A 25,917-nucleotide genomic window follows, 5' to 3' on the forward strand; every position below is an offset into this window, starting at 1 on the left:
ACTTTCCTCAGCAGCAATATATTACCTCACCAACTCACACAGTTTGTTGATGTAGAAGATTGGAGCATCACCTGTTTTCAATGAATTCATTAGAATAACTACCCCCTCTCTCTGTAAAGTGCAATAGTATGGTAGATCTTCAACAGACTAAACCAAAATGAAGACAAAGGAGCATTCAAGCCAATCAGGGAAATAATAATACGAATTAGGGGAAGAGTACAAAACCATCTCAAAGGCACTGATGTACCTCGAAGTTAAGTGCAGTCAATGGTCAAAAAGTGGAAAAAATATAAAACAAAGCCACTCTGCCTAGGTCAGGCTGCCCCTCTATACTTATTTGCTGGAAAAGAATGGCACTTGTAAGAGGCTACTGTGATGCTAATAGCCACTCTGACTGAGCTGCAGGAGTCAGTGGCTGCAAAGGGAGATGAAGTTCATGGTGCCACAATCTCTAAGGCCTTGGACAAAAGGGGTATTTATGGAAGAGTGGCAAGGAAGAAGCACTGGCTTAAAAAAAAACATATCCTTAGCGGTCAACAACAGGAGTTCTGCAGATACTGGAAATTCAAGCAACACACATCAAAGTTGCTGGTGAACGCATCAGGCCAGGCAGCATCTCTAGGAAGAGGTACAGGCGACGTTTCAGGCCTTTGTCAGGAAGGGTCTCAGCCTGAAACGTCGACTGTACCTCTTCCTAGAGATGCTGCCTAGCCTGCTGCGTTCACCAGCAACTTTGATGTGTGTTGCATATCCTCACCTGTAAAGGCTTTGCTAAGCATGAGCTGGAAGATATTATAGATGTCAAAGAAGGTCTTGAGGTCAGTTGAGACTAAAGTGGAACTTTTTGGCCTCAACACTAAGTGGTACGTGCGGCATAAATCTAATACTGCGCATCAGCCAGTTAACACCATCCCTACTGTAAAGTAAGGTGAAGGGTAGCATCATGAAATGGGAATGCTTTTCTGCACCAGGAACGGGAAATCTGGTCAGGATTGATAGGAAGATAGATGCTGCTAAATACACAGATATCCTGGATAAAAACCTGCTGGGCTCTACCAGAAAGCTTAAACTGGGGAGAATGTTCATCTTTTAGCAGGACAACAGCCCAAGGCACACTGCCAGAACATCTGTAGACACACGTGTATGTGTGTGTGAGTGTGTATAGCTAGGGTATACATACTCTCCGCCTCCGCTGCATATTACATGCATTTTGAATTATAGTAATTGACTTATTTGTGTTAAATTGATCAAATTCATGTATGTGAACAAAGGGTTGGGGGCTGAATACTTTTTCAAGGCACTGCATACAAAATTATGAGAGGTATACGTAAGGTAACGAAGAAAATTGATGTCCTTTAGTGGCCCAGTCAGAGTCCTGAACTTAACCTGATCAAACATCTCTGGCAAGACCTCAAGTTTGCTGTCTACCACCACTCCCCAACTAACCTGACACAGCCGGAGGTATTTTGCAAGGAGGAATGGGTAAATCTTGCTCCATCCTGTTGTACAAAACTAATAGAGCCTTGGCCAAAAAGACTGCTGATTGTAACTGCTGCAAAAGGTGGTACAACTAAGTACTGAGCCGATGGGATGAATACTTATGAACTGCTGGCTGTCATTTCAGTTTTTGAACTTATAGTTTTTCATGCTTTACAATTTTCCTTGTTTTTGGGCCTCTACTGCAAAAAAAGGAGCCTGAGATTCACAAATAAAAAAATTCAGTTAGATTGATCAAATTCATGTGTGTGAACAAAGGGTTGGGGGCTGAATACCTTTTCAAGGCACTGCATACAAAATTATGAGAGGCATAGGTAGAATAACTGTAAGTAGGCTTTTTCTATTGAGGTTGAGTGAAATAAGAACTAGAGGTCATGGGTTAAGGGTGAAAGATGAAATGTTTAAGGAGAGCATGAGGGGGAGCTTCTTCAGTTTGAAAGTGGTGTGAGTACTGTTTATTTATTTATTGAGATACAGCAGGGAATACGCCCTTCCGGCCCTTCAAGCCACATTGCCTAGCAACCACCGATTTAACCCTAGCCGAATTACAGGACAATTTTCAATGACCAATTAACCTACCAACCAGTAGGCCTTTGGACTGTGCGATGAAACCGGAGCACCCGGAGGGAACCCACGCACTGACAGGGAGAATGCGCAAACTCCTTACAGGTATTGAATAAAATACCAGCAGAAGTGGTATTTCTGGTTTCAGTTTCAACATTTATTGAGAAGTTTGTGCAAGTGTGTGATGGGAGGATCATGGAGGGCTTTGGTGCAGGTGTAAATCAATGCGTCTAAGCAGAATAAAAGTTTGGCACAGACCAAATGGGTCAATGGGCCTATGTCTGTGCCGTAATGCTCAATGACGTTGACTCTACCGTAAATGTTCCAAAACATGCAAAGAAACAGACTCAAGAAAATCTGCAGATGCTGGAAATCCAAAGCAACACACTCAAAATGCTGGAGCAACTCAGCAGCCAGGCAACATCGATGGAAATGACTAAGCTGTCGACGTTTCCAGCTGAGACCTTTCTTCAAGCACCTGGATGAATCTGTATTTCGTGGTTATACGGAAAGAGACTGCAGCCTCTTTCAGTGTCTGTGGAAGCTGCTTGTAATGCCTGCACTTCACTCCTGTAATCCTGATCTTTCTGTACCTGTCAGAGGGGAGCCGACTGACCAAAGTCAATGTCTGTCCTGTGCCTGGCCAAGAAGACTACATACAGTTATGAGCAGTGGGCCCGATTGCATTTGAGTCTATATTTGTACCCGACTATCTGTGGGGTGTACACAGCGCTTACCAGTACAGATTGGGCCACTGTGGAGCTGGATCTAAGGATAGTCATGTTACTTATTGCTCGTAAACTTTTTAAGACATTTAGCATTGCTTGTTTCCTGCAAAACCTTTCAACGTGGTTTCCAATCCACTGGTGCCAGCTCATAACTTATGCTGTCATGTTTCATCCATATTTAAGACTGGTTTCTGATTAAATAAAAATCATTTCCAATCCTCATGCAAGCTGCTAGATCATCAATTTAGTCCTACTGTTCGTCCTTTCTCTTGACACAATTAGATGTCTAAAGCAGATTGCAAACTTTGTAAGCAATTATTGAATAAAATTATAAAAAGAAAATAAACAAAGTTTTGTTTATTTATTTACTGAGACACAGCTCAGAGCAGGGTCTTCTGGCCCTTTGGGCTGTGCTGCCTAGCAACCTAAGACTAATCACTAGACAATTCACAATGACCAATTAACCCACCAACCAGTATGTCTTCGGACTGTGGGCGGAAACCCACGCGGTCACGGGGAGAACGTACAAACAGCAGTGGGAATTGAACCCGCAGTCGCTGGTAATGCAAAGTGTTGTGCTAGTGTGCCACCACAACCAAAGGCTGAGTAATTATTCCTTATTATAAAAAGATAAAAGTAGAATTTAAATAAAACAGGAAATACCGAAATACTTTACTGTTCATGCAGCATCTGTGAAAGAGAAGCAGTATTAATACTTCAGGTCAAAGACCGTTCATCAGAAGTGGGAAAGAGACAAAAACAAGTTACTTTATACTTTATTGTCGCCAAACAATTGATACTAGAACGTACAATCATCACAGCGATATTTGATTCTGCGCTTCCCGCTCTCTGGATTATAAATCGATAGTAAATATTAAAAATTTAAATTATAAATCATAAATAGAAAATTGAAAAGTGGAAAGTAAGGCAGTGCAAAAAAACCGAGAGGCAGGTCTGGATATTTGGAGGGTACGGCCCAGATCCGGGTCAGGATCCGTTCAGCAGTCTTATCACAGTTGGAAAGAAGCTGTTCCCAAATCTGGCCGTACGAGTCTTCAAGCTCCTGAGCCTTCTCCCGGAGGGAAGAGGGATGAAAAGTGTGTTGGCTGGGTGGGTCGTGTCCTTGATTATCCTGGCAGCACTGCTCCGACAGCGTGCGGTGTAAAGTGAGTCCAAGGACGGAAGATTGGTTTGTGTGATGTGCTGGGCTGTGTTCGCGATCTTCTGCAGCTTCTTCCGGTCTTACACAGGACAACTTCCATACTAGGTTGTGATGCACCCTAGAAGAACGCGTTATACGGTGCATCTATAAAAATTAGTGAGGGTTTTAGGGGACAGGCCAAATTTCTTTAGCTTTCTCAGGAAGTAAAGGCGCTGGTGGCCTTCTTGGCAGTGGACTCTGCTTGGTTGGACCAACTCAGGTCATTTGTGATATTGATATTGTGACTAAGATTAAAGGTGAGCTTTTATTTGTCACTTGTACATCAAAACATACAGTGACATGCATGGTTTGCAATGACGACCGGCACAGAGTGCAGGGGGCATTCCACAAGTGTAGCCATCCTTCCAGTGTCAATGCAGCATGCCTACAACTTTACTCCCCTCAGCAAGTTACAACTTTGGGATGTGGGAGGAACCCGGAGCACTCGGAGGGAGCCCACACAGTCACAGGGAATGATACAAACTCCTTATAGACAGCAGTGGAATTGAACGCCGAGCTTCCAAACAATCATTGGCACTGTAAAATGTCACGCTAACTGCTACACTACAAGGAACTGGGAGAAAGTAAAGGAATCGTCACAGAGAATGAGGTGGAAAGATGTGCAGTCCAGGTAGTTGCAGGAGGTTTTAGGCTCCTAACGGTTGCTTGTGGCTGGCCCATCTCCTGCAACGGAGTTAGGAATGCCCAGAAATGGGAGGGAAGAGTCAGAGATGGACAGCGTGAAGGTGGAATCGTGGTGGGAATTGTCAGCAACAACACTGAAATTTGAGTTCCGTGTGACTGTGTGAAGCAGCAACGTACTGTAGTTGATGAGTGTATTGGTAAAAGGATGGAGTGAGTGGGGATTCAAGCTGGACCAAAATAAAAACTGTTCTAAGTATTCCACAATAAGACAGGCACGGCTTGGGCTAATGCGTTGCACAAATTTGTACCTTCAAGCTGGGCTTGAAGGAGAAATTATCAAAGGATGACTTACTTACTTACTGTTCATTCTGCCACAAGCATTTAGGGCAGCAATGAAGTTCCTCTATCTCTGTCTGCCTGCAGACATCCCACCCTGCAAAAACTAATTTCAGGGAGGTAGCACCATCAATTTGTGGGAGACTCCCGGAACTTCCAGGAGAGGTGGGATGTCTGCAATAGAGTAGCTCCTTAGCAGCTAGCCAGCTAGTTTAAATAACATTAGCTATGCAAATGAACAAATGACACCTATTAAACTTACCTCAACGTGTCTTTTACAGTCTTAACCCACTGTGGGCAATAGAAAAGTCACTGTTGCAAGCAGTGCAGCGAGCAACACTGTCATTATTTTTGACCCTTATTAGGCAGGGGTACACTTTTGGGTAGTCTGGGGTGACGTACGTTTTATATTTTCTTTTTTTGGAACACTCTCCCATGGAGCGCTCTCACTCTCTCTCGCACGCTCTTCTCTCTCGTGCGTGCTCTCTCTCTCTCTCTGTCACTCCCTCGCATGCTCTCTCGCTCTCTCTCACACTCTCTCTCTCTCTCTCTCTCTCTCTCTCTCAAAAATTGATTTCCTGGATATTGTATATAATTTGCGGGCATCAGGGAGCCACTATTAATATGCGGGAGACTCCTGGAACTTCTGGGAGAGGTGGGATGTCTGCTTTGGCCATCTTCTCTATTGTACCCCAGGTGTGGTCAGGGTCCTCAGTTGCACACAGACAAAGGATTCTTCATTGCTGTTTCTGTTAGTTATTTTTTTGACCAATCAGGTGGACCTGTGGACCATTCTTAGTCTGGCCTTTACCCTTTCACCTGTATGGTGTGGGTAACCCTACAAATGGCCAAAGCACAAGACCTTGACTCCAGCCAACATAGCTCTCCAGGTCACAGAGAGAGGCAAGGCTCCAAACCCAATGACAAGTTTGTGGTCCTCTTGGAGGATCAAAGGATAAGTTCAGCCATATTTAAATATGTCCAATTACTAATTATACATTCTAATTAAATGTATATCAAACGCTGTCCTTTATTACAAATGTTAAAATAATTTGAAAAATGTTCCCTCCCTGCTACGTTCTCTGTCCACATGAAAGACTTCTGTCAATTCAGAGAGAGCAAGGAAGCCAAAAAACTTGTTTGACTGGAAACTCCACATAATGAATAGTCATTCAAAAACAGATTTAAAAATAATCAAAATGAAATGATCAAGAAATAAAAGAAGCTAAAAAAAATCCACCAGAACTGAAATAAAGAAAGGACTGCATTTCCTTTACTATTTTCTCCACACCCCTACAATATGCTTTCATCAGATAAGTGGGTTATGAATCCAGTATCAACTTTAACCTGGCAAGGGATCTCAGCAAAATGGAACACCATCTCTGGAAACCTTGGGGAATCCGGCAGCAGAACATCCTGACAAATATAGTCACATTTAGCCTACTAATGCTGACTGAAAGTACATATGCGGAAATCGTAGATTTATATTAGCATGCCCGCAATTTACTAACCCCGACACTAACCGTATGTCTTTGCAATGTGGGAGGAAACCAGAGCACCCAGAGGAAACCCACAAGGTCATGGAGAGAATGTACAAACTCTTTACAGGCAGGGGCAAGAATTGAACCCCAATCACTGACCTCGAAAACGGCCGCGTTCACCACTGAGTTACCATGCTGCCCTTGTACGTATAAATACGTCTTCTTATCACAATTATATAGAGTCTCAGTGAGAGAAAACTTGGAGTTTGTGCTTCCTTACCAAAGAAGGATATCTCTGCCTTAAAGGGGGTGTGATTCCTGGTCTGCGTGTGCATGTTAAGGGAGGGGGGGGGGGTGATAGGTGTTCCTTTCTTTGGAAAATTACCTTAAGATAGTGGGCTCTTCATACACTTGTTTGTGTTTAGATGTACTGATGCGATGGATACTGGTTGGGGATCTAGAACTAGTCAGCGTCTCAAAGTAAGGGAGAAGATCGGCATGAACTAAGAAGTTTTCCGGAATTTTCTACCTCAGTAGGATATGAATGCTCAGCTGTTAATTGTATGTCATGGGGAAATGTAAGAAGATGTGCATGAACTTCTGGTTTAAGATAGCTCTGGTGAAGCCCGGCGAGTACGTATTCGAGGCAAAGTCGGAGCAAGCTGATTGGAGGAGAGGCAGATTCGAGGCCGTCCACCTAAACTGAGAGCCAGTTTGGATCGATTGAAGCGCCGGGCCAATTCGGAAAGGTCGGGCAAGGGCTGAAATGTGGCAGCGGGGTCCAGCCCAGAGCGTTATGATGCGACCAGGCCCTGGTACTAGAATGAGGAACGACCCGACATTGGGACGATTTAAACGCTCGGCCAGATAGATTGAAAAGGCAAGGTGTCAGGACTACAGGGGATGGGTCGGATCAGTTCTGCTCACTGCTCCACAACGTTACTCAGCTCTGTGCTGAGATGAGGATGTTGCCTGCGACGGGCTTCATGTCCACGGGCTATTTGCTTGCTTTCATTGTTTGCACAATTTGTTTTTTTCTTCTTCTCTAGACATTGGGTGTTTGACAATCCTCTGAGCTTATTTTCAGGGATGGAGATGCACCTGTTGAAAGAAGCACTTTGAGGAACTCTTCAAATGTGACTTCATCCCTGAATAAAAGGCAGGAGGAATGCAGAAATCCCCCCCCCCAAAAACTATCCACCCTCCAGCTCCTCCCACTCCAACCCCATAGAGCCCATGGATCCCACACTTGTCCCACCAGCCGCCGGATGTAGAGCTGAGGGGAAGCATGATGGGAAAGATGCACGTCAATATTTTCCTTTACAAGATGGCATTAGTTCAGTGGAATGAAATGTCTAATTCATAACCGTGGTCACGTTGTTGCTCAGGAGCACATCACTGCAGACAGGGCATGAATTTCCAACGAGAAATGAGACAGATGGAGTGATCTGGCAAGCTTTTGAAAAGGTACATAAAATAAAGATGTATTTTTCTTTGCCAACTTACAGTGCCATCTTCTAACTGCAGATGTAGTTCATCAGATCCCTTCTTGTAGTCCTTGGTGATGTCAGCAGACTGCCAGACCTCATCAGGGTCAGGAATCCAAACACTATTGTACTGTTAAACAGAGTAATAAAAGCATTAATGCAGAAGACATGCTTGGAAAATTTCATGTTTTGTTTGCTTACAACAGGTTAATTTCTAGCTTTGCAGTGCATTTTGGTCAATTATTATGTTAGAGATTCCAGGCAGGTGTAAGTTATTTCTGGTCGTTTCCTCTCCCTTTGTGTACAGCAGCCTGATCAATTGTTGAAGCTGCTTTCCTGAGGCAGCGGGAAATGTAAACATTGTCATTAGAGAGGAGATAGGTTTGCGAGATGGACTGAGCTGCATTCACAACTCTTTCCAATTTACTGGGGTCTGGGCAGAGCAGTCACCTAATAGTGAAGTATAATATAATCATGAACCCCTCCAACCCGGGATGTTATATCCTCTTTCCTCTCCCATTGGGCTGAAGATGAATAGTGTTGAGACCACATCCCACCAGACAGTAGGATGGCTCTTATCCCACTGTTATCAGATCTTGAACAAACCTCTCACGAGCTACAAATGAAATCTTGAATTCTTGATTTTCCATTCTTCCTCATGGTGGCCTTGCACCTTATTTATTCGCCTTCCTCACACTTCCCCTATAAGTGCAACACAATATTCAGCCCAAGACCTCCACTTGTGCTTAGATGAGGCCCCCCCTCAGGGTGGAGGAGCAACACCTTATATTCCATCTGGGTAGCCCCCACCCTGATGCCATAAATTTCTCCTTCTTGTAAAAAAATGTCCCTCTCCCTCCACTCTTCTATCCCCACTCTGGCCTCTTACCTCTTCCCACCTGCCTATCACCCCCACCTGGGTCTCTTCATCTTTTCTATGGTCCACTCTCCTCTCCTATCAGATTCCTCCCTCTCCAGCTCTTTACCTTTGCTACCTACCTGGCTTCACCTATCACCTTCTAGATATCCTCCATCTCCTCCCTCATCTTTTTATTCTGGCATCTTCCCCTTTCCTTTCCTTTTCAGTCCTGAAGAAGGGTCTCAGCCTGAAACGTTGACTGTTTACTCATTTCCGTAGATGCTGCCGGACATACTGCATTCCACCAGAATTGTGTGTGTGTGTGTGTGTTACTATATTATGCATTTTGCTTCATTTTTACTTCCTCTGTGTAATGGTGTGCAGCATGATCTGTCTGGATGGCATATACTACAGAACAAGTGACAATAACAAACAAATCCAATGAATTAAGCTGCTTATGTCAGAGTGGTTTAAAGGCTGGTTATTACAGACCACACATCATTCTGATGTATTCCTTCTGATCGGGGAACCCCTCTGAATGCATGAGCTTATGCTGTGATCTACATGTCGGTTGTTTTGATGGTTAAGAACCAAAACTTTTTATCTCCAAATTCTATATAAAAACCAGAAATGTACTCAAAGCCACTTGGTTATATTTTTAGACCATTAGCTAAATACTGATACAAAACAATCACTAAATACCCCACCATCTAGGACATACTTCGTACTAAAATCCAGGAGGAGATTACAGGAGCCTCAAGACCCACACTCAATGATTCAGAAACTTTTTTCCCCTCCAGCATCACATTTCTGAATGATTCATGAATCCACAAACTCTACCTGATTAATATTCCTTTTGTGCTTTGTATGTTTCTAATTTATAGTAAAAGATGTTTACTTTGTCACATGTACGTCGAAACATCAAAACAAAACGCATCATTTGCGACAAATTTAATCAGCGATGACTGTGCTGGATCACCACTCTTCTGGAGACAACATAGCTTGCTCACAACTTGCTATCCCTAACCCTAACCATACGTCTTTGGTTGGGGCTGTGGAAGGAATTCGGTGCACTCGGAGGAAGCCCACGCAGCCACAGGGCGAACATATGAATTCCTTACAGACACGGCAGGAATGAGACCCCGCTCGGTGATCGCCGGAACCGTAGTGCGACTGCACTACCATGCTGACCCAAAGCGACAAATTTCACATCATATCGGACAGTGATAATAAACCTGACTGATTCTGGGATCAGGAGCACAACAAACTATTGGAGGAACTCAGTGGGTTAGAGGGCATCTGTGGAGGCAACGGGATAATCAACATTCTGGGTTGGGACCCTGCATCAGGACTGGCTCTTGTTCTTCGGTTTAGAATTTTTAGTTTCTTTGGCCAGAGTCCAAAGTATTTTTGCTGCCAAATAAACACAAAAGTCATATTGCATCGTTACTAAGCAATAGCATACAAATAAAACTCAGTGTAATCAATTAAGGCCTCTTCCTTAACCAACTTCCAGCAAGTAAGAAGTCTGTATTCTTAATCCCAACAGAATGATGTAACAGTTTACCTTATGGAGTAATCAGATATTCTTACATTGCCTACATTCCAGTCATTTTGCTACATACACCTTATATAAATATGCATATGATTTTTTTCTCCTACCAATCTAGTTAACTCCCTTCTGTAATACAAATCCCTTCCGATTGTTGGTGTTCCTTAATATTTCCTTCTATATTTTATGTTATCAGTTCCCCTTTGATAGTCTCTGTAAAAAGGGGATGTTTTATGTGCTAAGAATACACTTCATTAGAGAGCTAATACTAAACAGTTACAGGAATTGAAATTTATATCAGTAGATTCACTATCCATTATTTCCCTGGTAAATGCCAGAAGTTCAGATAACTTTGAGATTCTTCAATCCACCCACCCCCCCCCCACCCCCACTGCGAGAGCCCAACTCCCCTTCAGCTATCCCTCCAGGTACTACATATACTATCCATTCTCACTGTGACCCCACCCTCAACTTCCTTTTAACCATTTGCAGATAATTTAGAATGCAATCATAACACTTCCAAAGTCAATCACTCAGCTTCTTGAATCAGAAAAAACTGATGTCCTTGTTTTTGACACTGAATTTCCGAACCTCCACTGATTTAGCTGATATGTTCTAAATACTTAAATAGAAGCATTAAGATATTTGATGCTAACCTGCAACAAAAAAATGCTTTAGTTGGCGTCTGAGACCAACTATTGCCAGCTACTTCATTAACTGCTGAGATTGAATTTGGGCATTGGAACATATCCAATGTTAGCTTTTTTTTAAAATCACGGGCTCCATGCACTCTTAGATTATGGCTAGAGCATAAATCCAGAACTAGCAATGTTCATATTTAACATGCAAAGATTATTTAGTTGTTGAAGTTCATATAATCTGCCCACCTTCCTGAACTTGCCTGCTGTTCTAATTATTCACTGGCTCCCAATCTCACCATTCATCAAAATGAATCTCATTCACTCTCTTAATTAACAATGTAGCACGCTATTAAATATTAGGACAATGAGAAAGGGCAAAGGAAGTTTCTGTCGAGGTCAGTATTAGTTTCCCTAGTGTCATTCATCATTCATTAATAACATATTATTTCTTTTAAATAGATGGGTTTTGTGGTACCTTGCAGCTTTGACAAAGAATCTGTCAATGCCAAGATACAGTGACAGGATTTTTTGCATATCAACCGCATTAGTCATTTAGCAAAATTCCCATTTAATAACTCTCAGCATATGAATAAGAATTTGACAGTCCGAAGAATAAAGGTTTGATTTTAATGGGAGGAGAGCTAGGGACCTTGCTATGGGTGGGATGGGTTCAGATCACTTTAACTCATGCACAAGGTGATTTTGAGGCAGCATCAGGTTTTATTGCACAGACCATAAGACACAGAAGCAGAATCGGGCCATTCGGCCCATCAAGCCTGCTCAGCCATTCTTTCATGGCTGATTTATCACTCACCTCAACACAATTCTCCTGAACCTGAACACCAGACCTGTGTTTACAACCAGGTGCAGTTCTTGGTTTCTGGACTCTGTTTCTTAGTTGGCTGAAGCTTGCGCTGGCCAACAGATCTAGGCTTTGCTAAATCTAACATCACTGCCTCTCTCCAGATGAGCTAAATCTTTTTTTACTCTCGATTCGACGTTGGCAACACTGAGCCACCGAACAGACCTGCACCTTGGTCATCTCTGAGGCTGAAGTACACAGGTGTTTCCAATGAGTGGACAGTCGCAAGACTGCAGCACCGGATGGCATCCCAGGGCGGGTTCTCATAGTGTGCGCGGCACAACTGAGAGGTGTTTTTACAGACATTTTTAATTTCTCCCTCTCCCACAGCAGAGTGCCCTCCTGCTTCAAACCATCCACCATTGTTCCTGTACCCAAAAAGACCAAGGTAATATGTCTGAGCAACTGACGTCCTGTCACACTCACCTCAATAATAAGCAAATGCTTTGAGAGGCTGGTCTAGGACTACATCTGCAGCACGCAGCCCCCTACAATTCACCTACCAACACAACCGATTGACAGACGATACAATAGCCTTACACATCTGGAGAAGAAGAATGTTAATGTGAGAATGCTGTTCTTGGACTACAGTTCAGCATTCAACACCATAATTCCCTCCAGGCTTGACAAGAAGCTCAGAGACCTCGGCCTTCACCCTGCCTTGTGCAGCTGGATCCTGGACTTACTGTCAGAACGCCGGCAGTGGTAAGACTGGGCTCCCTGACCTCTGCCCCTTGACCCTCAACACAGGTGACCCGCAGGGCTTTGTACTAAGCCCCCTCCTTTAATCTCTGTATACCCATGACTGTGTTGCCACTCACAGCTCCAATCTGCTAATTAAATTTGCTGATGACACCACACTGATTGGCCTTATCTCAAATAATAATGAGGCAGCCCACAGAGAAGAAGTCATCACCCTGACACAGTGGTGTCAAGAAAACAACCTCTCCCTCAATGTTGTAAAAACAAAGGAGCTGGTTGTGGACTACAAGAGGAATGGAGACAGGCTCACCCCTATTAACATCAATGGATTTGGTGTTGAGAGGGTGAACAGCTTTAAGTTCCTCGCATACACATCACCGAGGATCTCACATGGTCTTTCACCTCAAATCCTAAGAACTTTCTACAGGGGCACAATTGAGAGCACCCTGACTGGCTGCATCACTGCCTAGTATGGAACTCTACTTCCCTCAATCGCAGGACTCTGCAGAGAGTGGTGTGGTCAGCCCAGCACATCTGTAGATGTGAACTTTCCACTATTCAGGACATTTACAAAGACAGGTGTGTAAAAAGGGCCCGAAGGATCACTGGGGACCTGAGTCACCCCAACCACAAACTGTTCCAGCTGCTACCATCCGGGAAATGGTACCGCAGCATAAAAGCCAGGACCAACAGTCTCCAGGACAGCTTCTTCCACCTGACCATCAGACTGATTAATTTTTATTAATTGTATTTCTATGTCATATTGACTGTCCTGTTGTACATACTATTTATTATAAATTACTATAAATTGCACATTGTACATTTAGATGGAGACATAACGTAAAGATTTTTACTCATGTATATGAAGGTTGTAAGTATACAGTCAATTCAATTCAATTTATATTAATCAGCATTTGGATCAAGGCCTATCCAACAGGGCTCACTCTGCATCTGCCCCCAAAACTGCTGCAGCAAAATTTCTCAAGGCAATTCATAGAACAAATTATTTCTGGACATTAGTGACAAAGAACCAGCAACATCTTAAACTTGTATTGAGCTTTCCGAGGACAGCCCTGGTGTAATTTTAATGTCCATGCATTGCCATGGTTACTGTTCAAATAAAAAAAGGAGGCCAGGGAGAGGTAGGGAGAAACAACAGCTGGTGACTTGCTTACCTTTACACTCGGTTCATTTGACATGAATCAGGTGACATTACGTACACGTCAGACACCAGACACTGCATTCTTTAAACCAATTATTTCACCCACTGGAACTTGAGGAGTCAAAGACTAACTTGAATTTTGTTAATTGCCTTTACTTTAAAGTTTGCCTTACAATTGAGGGTCAAAAGTAGAGTAACTAACAATATTAAATCAATTGATATAGGAACATGAAAGAAAGCTATTGAATAGCCCACATTTAAAGAGTCTCTGCTTCAATACGCTGACTCTGAAGCACTGGTGTAAGCAAATTTTCAAGTACAAGCTGAAATACAGTCTTCCAGTTCAATTAAGTGTTGGCCTAGGGCACCTGGGCTGTGCCAGAGGACTCCAAATGCAGTTCACTGGGGCAGTGGACATCTGCACACTTTTCAAGTTCTTGGACCTGGTGTAAATGCAGCAGCCAGTGAATTCAATAGCTGCACAATAAAGAGCAAGAACACGCTTTTTCAAACTTGGTTTAAGTCAAAGTTAAAGTCTATTTAACTGCTTCAAGCAGTTTTTAGTGCATTATCTTTTTATAGGTGTAATATAATTTTTATTTTCAAACCATTCAGAAGCCCACTGCTATTAAGTGCACTCAAGGAGTTCACCTCACCTGCATCAGCCTCACTGGTCTACTGTGAGCCAGGACTAGGCTGAGCCTAAGCAGGCCAACTGACGATCTCAGGGCCATTTTTTAATGTCTTTATTCCCATCATGGAACTTGGACTCTACATACAGCAGAAACAATTTTGAAGGGTTGCAATCGTCGTGAGAAGTAATTCATTGGTGAGGCAGCGTGAGGTATGAAAGATAAGGGCCACAAAAACTGCTCACAGTACTCCAAGTACAGTCTAATCAATGCCTTATAAAGCCTCAGAATCACACTCTTGCTCTTATAGTCTACTCCTATCAAAATGAATGCATTTCCCTTCTTTACAACCAACTCAACCTGCAAACTAACCTTAATCCTGCACAAGGATACCAAATTCCCCTTGCCCCTCTGATTTTTGAATTTTCTCCATTTAGAAAATAGTCTGTACCTTTAATCCTTCTACCAAAGTGCATGACAATACACCTTCCTACACTATATTCCATCTGCCATTTCTTTGCCCATTCTTCCAATCCACTCAAGTCTTTCTGCTACCTCAAAACTACCTGCCCCTCCACCTACCTTTCTATTGTTTGAAAAGTTGGCCACAAAGTTATCAATGCCATCCTCCAAATCACTGACATATAATGTGAAAAGAAGCAGTCCCAAAACTGAAGGCAACAGAACACCACTAGCCACCGGCAGCCATGGGAATAGGCCCCTTTATTCCCACTCTTTGCCTCTTGCCAGTCAGCCAATCTTCTATCGAAGCTAGTATCTTTTCCTTGAATACCATGGGCTCTTATCTTGTTAAGCAGCCTCATGTGTAGCTTTCAGAAATTCCAAGTAAATCTATCTTGCCTATTAAGAATTCCAACAGATTTTTGAGGTAAGATTTCCCCTTAAGGAAACAATTCTGACTTTGACCTACTTTATCATCCTCATCCTTAATACTGGACTCCATCAGCTTCCCAACCACTGAACTCATGCTAACTGGTTTCTAAGGATATTATGAGCAGTTTCGGGCCCCTTATCTTAGAAAGGACGTGTTGAAACAGGAGAGGGTTCAAAGGAGGTTCTTGAAAATGATTCAGATTTGAACAGCTCATCATATGAAGAGCGTTTGATGGTTCTGGGCCTGCATTCACCAGAATTTAGAAGAATGAATGGTAATCCCATTGAAACCTATCGAATGGTTAAAGGCTTTGATAGAGTGGATGTCAAGAGGATATATTCAATGGTGGGAGAGTCTAAGACAGAGGACACAGCCTCAGAGTAGAGGGGCGTCCTTATAGAACAGAGATGAGAAGGAATTACTTTAGCTAGAGAGTGGTGAATCTGTGGAATTCTTTGCCATGGGCAGCTGTGGAGGCCAAGTCTTTATGTACAGTAAGGCAAAGGTTGATAAGATTCTTGATTGGTCAGGTCATGAAGGGATAAGGGGAGATTGGGCCGGAGAGGGGAAAATGGATGAGCCATGATGAAATAACAGAACACACTCGATGGGCCAAACAGCCTAATTCTGCTCCTATATCCTATGGTCTTACGATCTTATAATTTCCTTTCTTCTTCCTCTATCTCTTCTTAAAGAGTGAAATGCCATTTGCAATACTCTAGTCCTCCAGAACCATTCAAGAATCTAGAGATCCTGCACATATCATTACTAATGCTTCCACAACCTCTTCAACCTCCTTCAGAACCCGGAGGTGTAGTCTGTCTTGTCCAGATAACTATCTCCCTTCAGAACTCTCAGCTTCCCAAACACCTTCTTTGACATTCTCAAATTTCTCAAATCCAACAGGAGGCAATTAAAAGAGCCATAGGGAGAATTTCCGACGTACTGCTTGTGTCATTTACAGTGAAAACTGATGCAAATTACTTAAGTTCGTCTGCCATTTTTTGTCCCATTACTATCCCTCCAGCGTCACTTTACAACAGTCTAATATCTACCCTCGCCTCTCATTTAGTCTTTATATATTTTAAAAATTCTTTCAGTATCCTCTTTTTTTATTATTGGCTATCTTACCTTCATATTTCATCTTTTCTCTCCCTATGGCTTTTTCAGTTGCCTTCTGTTGGATTTTAAATGTCCTTGACACCAGATTGGTTTCCTAACCCACTATCATCCTATTCCTGCCCTGACTGGTACTTGGTTCTGGGAGTAATCCAGAGATTACTACCTTGGAGATCCTGCTCTTCAGCCTCTTCTTTAACTCCATATACTCACTGCATAGGACCCCATCCCCCTGCCTACCTACATCATTGGTGACAATGTACACAATGACGTTTGGCTACTCACCCTCCTCTTGAGAATCTTCTGAGACATCCCGGAACCCAACACTTGGGAAGCTACACTTGTCTGTCCCCTAACTATTGAGTCTCATATGACTATAGGTCTGCCTGACTTTACCCTTCCCTGCTGAACCTCAGCGCCGGCCACAAAACCACTGCCTGGCTGCACCTGTTATGCCTCATAGGTCATCACCTCCAGCAGTATCCACTCCTTTAATTCAAGGAAATTACCACAGGGGAGCATTGACTGCTTCCCCCCTTTCTTCTCCTGGCGGTCACCCATCTACTATCTGAAGCCTGCACTCTGGATATGACCACCTCAACAGAAGTCTCATCCATGAGGTTTTCAAGCTCCCAGATGGTCCTGAGTACGTCCAGCTGCAGTTCCTTGACTACATCCTGCAGATGTAGTTATCAGGGAGACAGTCAGGTAGCCTGAAATCCCACATCTCACAGGAGGAGCATTTCACCACCTAAATAACTTGCTGCCTACGCTTATTATACCTCTTACCACTCAAGATTAAGTTCCACTCTGCACCTGTTCTCACCTACACCTATTGAGCCAAAGCTGGGCCACTCTAACACTGTCCACTCCAACAGTGGCCGCTCTGCTTACACCTCACTTCTTTTTATTGGCCCCTGCCAAGTCCTAAGAGATCGTTATGATTGCAGCCTGGCAAACAGTTTTGAAAGGCCTCAAGAACTTTTTAAATCTCACACTGCCTCACCAATAAAGAAATTACATGATGATTGCAGACCACTGAAAAGTTCTGAAAGGCCCTGAGCCCTTCATAAACTTTGCACTGCCTGACCAACAAACAACTTCTTGTGGTGATTCCAGCTTGATGAAAAGATCTGAAAGGCCCCAAGAATGAAAGGGTTAATATACGAGGAGCCTGTACTCACTCTAGTTTCGAAAAATGAGGGGGAATCTCATTGAAACCTATCAAATATTGGAAGATCTCGATAGGGTGGATGTGGAGAGAATATTTCCTGTAATGGGGGAGTCTAGGAACAGAGGGCACAGCCTCAGAATACAAGAGCATCCTTTTAGAACCAAGATAAGGAGGAATTTCTTTAGCCACAGGGTGGTGAATCTGTAGGGTTCATTGCCATGGAGGTCAAGTCATTGAGTACATTAAACCAGAGCTTGATAAGTTCTTGATGAGAAAGAGTGTCGCAGGTTACGGGAAGAAGGCAGGAAAATAGCATTGAGGGGGATAACAAATCAGTCATGATGGATTGGTGGAGCAGATTCAATGGGCTGAATTGTCTAATTCTGATGCTACGTAAAAAAAAATTCCCAAGGTGTGTATATCTGCAAATAATGCATTGAGGTAAATTGTAGTAAATGCCATGGGTTCTGAAATTCCTGCCTGCCGTTAGTTGCTAGACTTTAATGCTCATCCACATCCAGATGATGACTTCCCTCATTCCCAGTGGAAGATGTTAAATACACAACATGGTTTGCACAGAATTTTTTTTAAAAGGAGTTGAAGTTTATAAATGAGGAGAGTCAACCATTTTAATAAGAAGTTGCAGTTCTGATGAAGGCAGTGAGTCCAGAAAGGGAGGGGTCTGGAAAGTCAAGCTACCATCTTGTTCTTGTGCATCCAATTTCTCCAAAATAAATCTGGGTAGGGTGAAGATATGTTTCTAACAAAAGAAATGTAAGGTGCTCCTTCCCTCCGCTAGCCTGCAGGTCACCCTTGGGCAAGGGGTAGCATCTGCTTCGTCCCCCTGATCAGGGTCATGTGAAGCCATGGGAGCAGGTGGTGGATGGTCGTATGAACAGCCAGTGGTTATCACAACTCCTGGTAATGCGACCACTGACGCCAGGCAGACAATTGCTGAAGAGTACTGATAATGGGTGGGGGTCATCATCTTGTAAAGACACTGCCCAGAAGGTGGCAATGGCAAACCACTTCTGTAGAACTTGCCAGCTACAATCTTGGTCATGGAAAGACCATGATCACCTATGTCATGACACGGTATGTAATGATGCTGATGATGAAATCCTGAGACTTGTTGCCTAGTTTTCAAAGAAGCATTCTGGACTCACACAGTGACTGAATAGCCATTTGTTTGGAATGATCTGTCATTCACTCCTTCAGAGGCAGGCAGCCAATCAGCCTCCACGGCCTGGTTCCAGGCAACTTAGAGGGACCTTCCAGACAGTCCTGGGAGCCTCAACTCATTTACCCTTTCAGGTAAGCCCCTCCCCAGCCATCTCCCACACATTCATCCTCCCAAACCTAATGTGTACAATGCTCACCCAAACACCCATAGCCCTTCCACTGATCACTCCCAGTACAAACTGCAAGCCTCCACCACCATCACCACCCAGCTGTACCCAAAGTCTCTTCCCCATCTCCAAATCCGTACCGTGGGCTTCACTAAACCATACATCTTTGAAACGTGGGAGTAAACTGGGGCACCCAGAGGAAACCCACGTGGTCAAACCCCAAATGGTGATTGCTGGTGCTGTATAACATCTGCACTAACCGCTATGCTACCATACCACCCTGGTGACCCTCCATCAAAACAGGAATGGAAAGAAAACAATTTAATGTTAAATTGTAGGGTATTTATATTTTTGTTCCCATCATGGAACTTGAATAAGGAAGATTTAATCTTGCAGGACATTAATCATTCATACAATATAAAAAGTTCCCTAATGTGTGTACATCTGTAAATAATGCAGTTGGGCAAATTAGGGTTAGTGGGCACGTGGCCAAGTGGTTAAGGCATTGGACTAGCAACCTGAAGGTCGTGAGTTCAAGCCCCAGCCGAGGGAACATGTTGTGTCCTTGAGCAAGGCGCTTAATCACACATTGCTCTGTGACGACACTGGTGCCAAGCTGTATGGGTCCTAATGCCCTTCCCTTGGAAAAAATTGGTGTCGTGGAGAGGGGAGTCTTGCAGCATGGGCAACTACTGGCCTTCCATACAACCTTGCCCAGGCCTGTGCCCTGGAGAGTGAAGACTTTCCAGGTGCAGATCCATGGTCTCGCAAGACTAACGGATGGGCAAATTTGGAATCAGAATCAGGTTTAATATCAACAGCATATGTTGTGAATTTTGTTAACTTTGCAGCAGCAGTACAATGCCATACATGATAATATAGGAAAAAACTGAATTACAGTAAGTATATATATCTATATCAAATAGCTAAATTAAATAAGTGATACAAAAACAGAAATAAGGAAGTAGTGACGTAGTGTTCATGGTTTCAACGTCCATTCAGAAACCAGATGGCAGAGAGGAAGAAGCTGTTCCTGAATCACTGAGTGTGTGCCTTCAGGCTTCTGCACCTCGTTCCTGATGGTAACAATGAGAAGAGGGCAAGTCCTGGGTGGTGGCGGTCCTTTATAGTAAAACTATAGTGACTGCCTATGCTTTCTATAATTCCTCCCTTCCTTTACTTGCTGGACCTTCCTGTTTATCCATATCCAGATAATGACTTCTCTGTCAGACAATGCCAGTTAGATTTCTTGATTCACAGCCCAGAGATGAAGAAACGTCACATGCAATATTTGCTTCTCAATGAAAAGCACAGGGGGTAAATTCAACCACAGATGGGGACAAACATAAAAGATTTTTGAATCTGATACAGAAACACTAAAAGCTTCTACAGCAGAATATGTTGAAAAAGAAAATCTTTGGGGGAATGAATATAACCATCACGTCCAACATTCCACAGAATGAAATCACACTCATTTACATTTTGGGTGGGGATGCCCTGCAGAATGATAAAAACTGACATCGCTAAGCTTATTTTGTGGTATTGCACAGTGAGAATGGCAGAGCCAGCACAATTCAGCAGGGGACCAGCTAGTAAGCAACTTTAGTCCCATTAATATAGGTAGACCTCACGTGCCTCAACGACCCAGAGAGCTATGTTGCCTGGAGTCAGGGCTTGATGGTAGGGACACCCATGCCAGACATAGGACAGACGAAAAGCTGTCCAGGTTCGGGGATTCAGCTCAGGGCTAACGACCCTGACTGGTGAAACAAAATTGTCACAGAAACAGCAATGAAGAATCTGAGCACAACGGTATTCTTGAGTCTCCAACCGGGACTTGCATGACTGACGGTTGAAAAAACCAAGAGGGAGCCACTGACGTGATGAAGGAAGCTTGAAGCACCACCAGCGACGGAGGACCTTCATTGCCACCCTAACCACCAGCAGCGCAATAGGCAGCAGGTTATATAGGGGGACATAACTCACATGACAAAAGGTGCAATCAGAAAGAAGTGGAAATTAACCAAACAACAAGATAATCAGGGGGATACTAAAAGTTTCAAATAAAGTTTTCAAAAGAGAGAAGGAAAAATGAAGAGACAGAGTTTAAGGTAGAAGTACAAGAGACTAAATTCTCAGAACCGGAATTAGATACAGAGAAGAGTTCTGGAAAAGTTAGAGTTAAGTATTCTCATCGTTTATGTGGAAACTCAGAACTGGTGGATAAAGTCACCAAGGAGTAGTTTGTAAATGAGTAACTGAAGTGCCAAGGATGAATCACTGGAAATACACAGGTTCAGGGACAGAGTGAGATAGTGTTGCTGGACATGCCCTGGCTACTAATGAACAGGAATGTGCAACCATTCCACAAGCAGATAGTCGTGGCAAGGCTTTGCAGTGGAACCTCATTCACGCCAAAGCCCGAAAATAGAAATAATCAGTGATTGACAACATTCACAGTGCCTTTGGTTAAGTCACACGAATGGCACGGCTAGATTTATTCAAACAGTGACCCATGACTGAAATGGAGATTTATGATTAGCAGGGTGTGTCACCCCTGCTTACGAACACATGTGACTCATAGCTTGGTTTAGAACACAGAATTAATGTTTGTAGAGAGATAGAAATTGGTTACAGAGAGTCATCGGGAGATCTAATGGCACTCAGAACAAGAAACCTGAAGTGCACTATAAACTGGCTTCATTTCTATATCCTTCGGACAAAACGCAACTCTAATTCATTTCAAATGCATCAGACTGGTCCATTATATGTTGAGGTTTGTGAGGATGGACGGCGGGGGTGGGGGGGGATGAGATCAGGGCAGGGAACTGCACATCAATGCGGATGGACGTATGAAGCAAAATCTTCATGAACTAGCCACAGCGTTCATGAACACTGTGAAACTACATGGTCAGACCCTGTCTAGGCTCCAACTTTGTTTTGTTTTGAGTTTTAGTTTTATTTTGAGATACAGCATGGTAACAGGGCCTGCGCCACCCAATTACAGCTATGTGACCAATTAGTCCAGTAACCTTTGGAGCCATTCTTGGAATGTGGGAGGACAACCTAGAAGAATCCCACACAGTCACTGGGAGAATGTACAGACTCTTTGTAGGCGGCAGCAGTGGATTTTGAAAGGGTTTGAACAGTGCACTTATGATTCCATTGACCCCACCCTCCACTTTGCCCTGTCCCACCTAGAAAAGGATGCCTCATACACCAGGATAATGTTCATCAACTTCAGCCCTGATGCTTAGCACAATCATCCCTCAGACGCTGATGAGCTAAACTGTCCTCGTTGGGACTCAAAGCCCTTCCCTGTAAAGGGATCTTGGATTTCTTGTTGGAAAGAGTCCCGTCAGTCCAATTTGGCAGCAATATCTCAAGCTCCATCATGCTGAGCATTGGTGCCCACCCCACCATGGCTATGTGTGCTCAGGCCCCTGCTGTTTACGCAGCTGACGCAAGGCTGCACTGCCTTATCCAGCTTAAGCCACATCACCGAGCTCGCTGATGGTACTACCATGGTTGGCCTCATCAGCAACAATGAAGGGTTGGCATACAGAGAGGAAGCAGAGAGGCTTGTCAAATGGTGCGAGCACAAAAACCCGAGTCTCAATGGGGACAAGGCAAGAGAGGTGATTGTGGACATCAGGAAGGTGCAGTTCAACCTCTCTCCATTGCACATGGAGACAGTGATGATCACAAAGTTCCTTGGTGTGCGCATATCAGACGATCTAGCCTGGACCCACAATACCTCCTCATTAGTCAAGAAACACAGCAGCGTCTACACTTTCTGAGGAGATTGAGCTGTGCGAGTCTCCCTGCCCGCATTCTACCAACGTTCTACAGGAACACCAATGAGGTGTCTGGCTGCATCACTGTGTGCTGCAGAAGCTGCAAGGCATCTGTTTCTAAGACCATACAGAGGATAGTTAAAACCATCGAAAGGATCACAAGGGTCTCCCTCTCCCCTACTTTTGAGGGTGGCACTGTGTACGAAGGGCCCAAAGCATTGTTGAGGATTCCAACTACCCATCCTACAATCTCTTTGATCTACCTCTCTCAGGAAGGAGGTACTAGGACAGGCAGACTGAGGTGCCGTGGTGGCACAGCAGATCCTACGACACTATTACACCTTTGGGCATTGGAGTTTGGTCTTCATTTCAGCTGACTGGCTGGCTGCTTCTTCCTGCAGGTTGTAAGACTAATGAGTAGCCTGCCACCACCAAGGTCTATTCACTAGGGCAGCGAGTTCTTTACTGCTTACCTGCGTTACACATTACATGCACTTTGAATTTTCTTAACTTTTTTGGTAATATTTTGTTTTATGCTCTGTGTTGTGTGTGATATATGTTTTACGGGAGCACCGTGGTCTGGAATAATGTTTCATTTGATTGTGTATATGTACAACCAGAAGATAAAGGAGTTGAACTTGAACTTGTACACCATGTCTTAGACTCTAAAACTTAGAGAGTTAAAATGCCAAGGATGTGTTTTAAATGCTTGGCTTGAATTCCAGTGAACCGATTGAAATGCTTAAAATGTGAAAGGGATAAAGCCAGAAATCATTCCCTCTGGTGGAAGAATCAATGACAAGGAACCAATGAACTCCTGTATTCCAAACAAAAATATTAAAAATGATAAACACTCTTAAAATTGGAACTCAGTATTTCAGGGGAGAAATCAAGAAGTATGTTCAAGTGATGGATGGGAGGGACTTGGGAAATTTTACCCTGTTCCTCCCCTCCCCTCCTCCCTCCACCTCCCACTCTCCTACGAACTCTATTGTTGCTGGAACGACTGTCGATACTAAAAGGAAACTGGATGGTTTTGATTGGGTGTGGCCAAGAAGATGGTGTAAAGGCAGGCATGAGGCCAAGGAATAAACCTACCCTGATCTAAATAAATAGCAGAGCCAAATTGAGGAGCTGACAAGCTCATTTCAGAATCAGGTTTAAGATTGTGGGCGTATGGCATCAAATTTGTTAACTTTATGACAGCAGTACAAAGCAATACACGATGACAGTGAAAAAAGCTGTGAATCACAGTATATACATATATATATATATATTATAGATAAGTTAAAATAAGTAGTGTATAAAAATCAGAAATGAAAAAGTAGTGAGGTAGTGCTCATGGGTTCAATGTCCATTTAGAAATCAGGTGGCAGAGGGGAAGAAGCTGTTCCTGAATTGTTGAGTGTGTGCCTTCGGGCTTCTGTACCTCCTTCCTGGTGGTAACAATGAGAAGAGAGCAGGTGCTAGCTGATGGGGGTCCTTAATGACGGACATCACCTTCCTAAGGTACCGCTCTTTGAAGAGGTCTTGGATACTATGGAGGCTAGTACCCATGATGGAGCTGACTGATTTTTCACGTTACTGCCACTTACTTCGATCTTGTGCAGTACCAAACAGTGATGCAGCCAGTCAGAATGCTCTCCCCAGTACATTTGTAGAAGTTTTAAAAATTTTTTAGTTAACATACAGTCCTATTCAACAATTTACAGCATATTGTTGACACCTCCCTCCTCTTCTTCTTTTCCATTACCCATTCCAGCTCCCCTTTTATCCCGTTCTCTTCTCCTCACCTGCCTATCACATCCCTCTGGTACCCCTTCTTCTTCCCTTTCACCCACGATCCACTCTCGCCAGTCAGATTCCTTACTTTTCAGCCCTTTTCCATCTATCACCTCTCACCTTGTCACATCGTCCACTCTCCCCCACCCACCCACCTTCTCCCTCACTTGGATTCACCTATCACCTTCTAACTTGTGCACTTCCCCCCCACCCACCTTCCTATTCTGGCTTCTGCCCCTTTCCTTTGCAGTCCTGGTGAAGGGTCTCTGCCTGAAACGTCGACTCTGATTGATGCTGCCTGATTTGCTGAGCTCTTCCAGCATTTTGTGTGTGTGAGAGTCTGGATTTCTGACATCTGCAATCTCTTGATTGTTGCTATGTTTTCTTTAAATATTTAAACTGTACAGTTTCTCAAAATGTTGGAAGAAGGATGATGCAACCACTTTGATTCTTGCACAAAGCAAGTCCAAAGTTAGCGGTGTTATAGGTAGATAGGTCATAACGAGAGCTTTTGGCACATTAGCCTTCATAAATCAAAGTACTGAGTAAAGGCATCAATAAGATTGAAAGAGTGCAGAGAAAATTTACAAGGATACCACCAGGACTTGAGGACCTGAGTTAAAAGGCAAGGTTGAATAGGTTAGGAATTTATTCCTCAGAGTTTAAGAGATTAACAGGAGATTTGATAGAGGCAGACAAAATTATGAGGCATGTAGATTGTGGAAAAGCCTGCTTGCGTTTACTCTGAGGGCGGGTGAGAATAGAAGGGGTTGGGGGTGAATGATGAAATATTTAGACCAAAGTACCGTAAGACACAGGAACAGAATTAGGCTACCTGGCCCATCGAGTCTGCTGCGGCAATGACTTAAACAGGTTCACCTCCCTCTGGCTAAAGAAATTCCTTCTCATCTCTGTTCTAAATGGACACCTCTCTATTCTGAGATTGTGCCCTCTGGTCCTAGACTCACTCACTCTGGGAAACATCCTCTCAACATCCACTCTATCTAGGGCTTTCAATGAGATCCCCTTTGCTCATCTGTCTAAACTCCAACAACTGCAGGCCCATCGAACACTCCCCAAACATTAACCCTTTCATTCCAAGAACTATTCTCATGAAATTCACTCTGGACCCTCTCCAAAGTTTTTGAAACTTTTCACAGTTTAGAAAAATAATTTGCATCTTTGTTCCTTTTATCAAAGTGCATGATAACACACATCCCTCACTATTCCACCTGCCACTTCTTTGCCCATTCTTCCAATCTTTTGGAGTCTTTCTATGCATGTTAGTATCTTTCCTGTAATACCATGGACTCTTATTCTTGTCAAGCGGCCTCATGTGTGGCATCTCATCAAAGGCTTTCTGAAAATCCAAGCAAACAACAGCCACTGACTCTCTTTTGTCAGTCCTGCCTGTTATCTCCTCAAAGAATTTCAACAGATTTGTGAGGCAAG

At 43.5% G+C, this 25,917-nt stretch overlaps 1 protein-coding gene across 3 annotated transcripts in view; it reads right to left on the minus strand.

Annotated features, from left to right (window-relative positions):
- myo5c (myosin VC) overlaps positions 1 to 25,917 on the minus strand; it is a 123,589-nt gene that overhangs the window by 96,209 nt on the left and 1,463 nt on the right. For all 3 annotated transcript variants that reach the window (XM_072278210.1, XM_072278209.1, XM_072278207.1), the window contains exon 2: positions 7,959 to 8,069. In XM_072278210.1, the coding sequence (XP_072134311.1) occupies positions 7,959 to 8,069 (111 nt within the window). The remainder of the gene's footprint in view (positions 1 to 7,958; positions 8,070 to 25,917) is intronic.

The sequence above is a fragment of the Mobula birostris genome, chromosome 14 (assembly GCF_030028105.1).
Source record: "Mobula birostris isolate sMobBir1 chromosome 14, sMobBir1.hap1, whole genome shotgun sequence".
NCBI lineage: Eukaryota > Metazoa > Chordata > Chondrichthyes > Myliobatiformes > Myliobatidae > Mobula > Mobula birostris.